Below are 1,721 nucleotides of genomic sequence, written 5' to 3'. Positions count from 1 at the left end.
GAAAAAAAAAAAAAAAAAAAAAAAAAATTGAGAAGAGAGATAAGACACATAAATTAATTATTACATAAATCATAATGATAAAATTATTTTTTTACTAACCACCAAACCTCGGATGGAAAATGAAAATGGTCCATCACAAGATCCATTTTCTTATACGGGTCTTAAAGTACTCAACCCCTTAAACCATCTTACAAGGTGAGAAGACCTAAGATCATATCAATCCATAACAATTTCCTTTGGAAATCGATGTGGGATCAGCCCCTATATGGCTGATATAGGACCGTGACAATCTCTTATCCTTTAATGATCAACAGGAACTTGGTGCACGGCTAGTGCACATATAATAACAGGTGTGATAGGCTCTGGCATTCTCTCACTCTCTTGGGCAGTAGCACAACTTGGATGGATTGCTGGCCCTGCCACTCTCTTCATTTTTTCATTCATCACACTCTACACTTCCATTCTCTTGGCCGATTGCTATAGATCTCCCAATCCAGCTAGAGGGACCAGGAACTACTCATACATGGAGGCTGTCCCAGCCAATTTAGGTAATACTGCACAGATAGTAACAGATGATGACTACCTTAAAACCCATTTTTAGGAATTGAATTGTTGACAATGTCCATAATAATCAGGTAAGAAGATGTCCATGGTTTGTGGGTTCACTCAATACATCTTCATATTTGGTATGGCCATTGGCTACACTATCACAGCATCCACAAGCATGGGGTAAGCTTCTTTGATTCACTTAATCAGGTTTTTTTGTGTGTAAGAAATGATGTATGGCATGCATTGCTCGATGTAGAGACTTATAGATACTTGGACACCCTCTCCTTGATGACTAGCCTTTGAGTATAAGTTTTACCCGTAACAAGTTGTATTGCATTGAAATTAATTAGGGCCATACACAAGTCAAATTGCTACCACAACAGAGGCCATGATGCTCCATGCAAGATCTCCACCAATCTGTTCATGATCTTATTTGGGATGTCTCAGATCATTCTATCTCAGATTCCAAGCTTCCACAAGTTGTCCATGCTCTCATTTATTGCAGCTCTCATGTCTTTTATCTATGCACTCATAGGAGTAATGCTTAGCTTTGCAAAAGTCATCTCAGGTGAATCTTCAACATTTACCACAACTTTAGTTGTTTGAGTTTTCAACAAGTTGATTGATAATAAATTGGCCTTATTTACACAGGAGATGTTGGACAGACCTCATTGAAGGGAGCAATGGTTATGGCGAATTTGAGTGAAAATCAGAAGGTGTGGAGGATGTTCAGAAGCGCCGGAAACATTGCGTTTTCTTATGCATTTTCTCCAGTTTTGATTGAGATCCAAGTAAGTCAAAACTATGAACAAGATCCTCAATAGGACCTAACCCTCGCTCAATTAGTAAGGGGGTGGAGGGTTGCCCTAAACGAGTAAGGCCGGATTTCATCTTCTGCACCTTGATTTACAACCAGCCTGCTCTCGAGCTTCAGGCAATTCAATTTGGGTTCTTTCTGATCTGAAGATTTCAACAGGTTGAGGGGAAACATGCTTGGTGCATATGTGTTGGTTCATTTAGGAGGATAGACAGTACAGATCAGATTCAAAAGATGTTCTTAGATTTCAACAAGTGACTAATCTTGTTTGTGTTCACTGTCTTGTGCTATCTCTTAGGATACCCTGAGATCTCCTCCTGCAGAAAACAAGTCCATGAAGAAGGCTATTTTTATG

General features: G+C 39.3%; 1 protein-coding gene across 1 annotated transcript in view; it reads left to right on the top strand.

Annotated features, from left to right (window-relative positions):
• LOC122065455 (amino acid permease 6-like) overlaps positions 1-1,721 on the top strand; it is a 7,373-nt gene that overhangs the window by 2,739 nt on the left and 2,913 nt on the right. The window contains exons 2-6 of the mRNA XM_042629272.1: positions 315-548; positions 636-729; positions 900-1,117; positions 1,201-1,340; positions 1,665-1,717. Coding sequence (XP_042485206.1) covers positions 315-548; positions 636-729; positions 900-1,117; positions 1,201-1,340; positions 1,665-1,717 — 739 coding nt within the window. The remainder of the gene's footprint in view (positions 1-314; positions 549-635; positions 730-899; positions 1,118-1,200; positions 1,341-1,664; positions 1,718-1,721) is intronic.

The sequence above is a fragment of the Macadamia integrifolia genome, chromosome 2 (assembly GCF_013358625.1).
Source record: "Macadamia integrifolia cultivar HAES 741 chromosome 2, SCU_Mint_v3, whole genome shotgun sequence".
Classification (NCBI taxonomy): Eukaryota; Viridiplantae; Streptophyta; class Magnoliopsida; order Proteales; family Proteaceae; genus Macadamia; species Macadamia integrifolia.
Note: the sequence above shows the minus strand (reverse complement) of the source record. Positions and strands in the feature narration are given on the sequence as shown.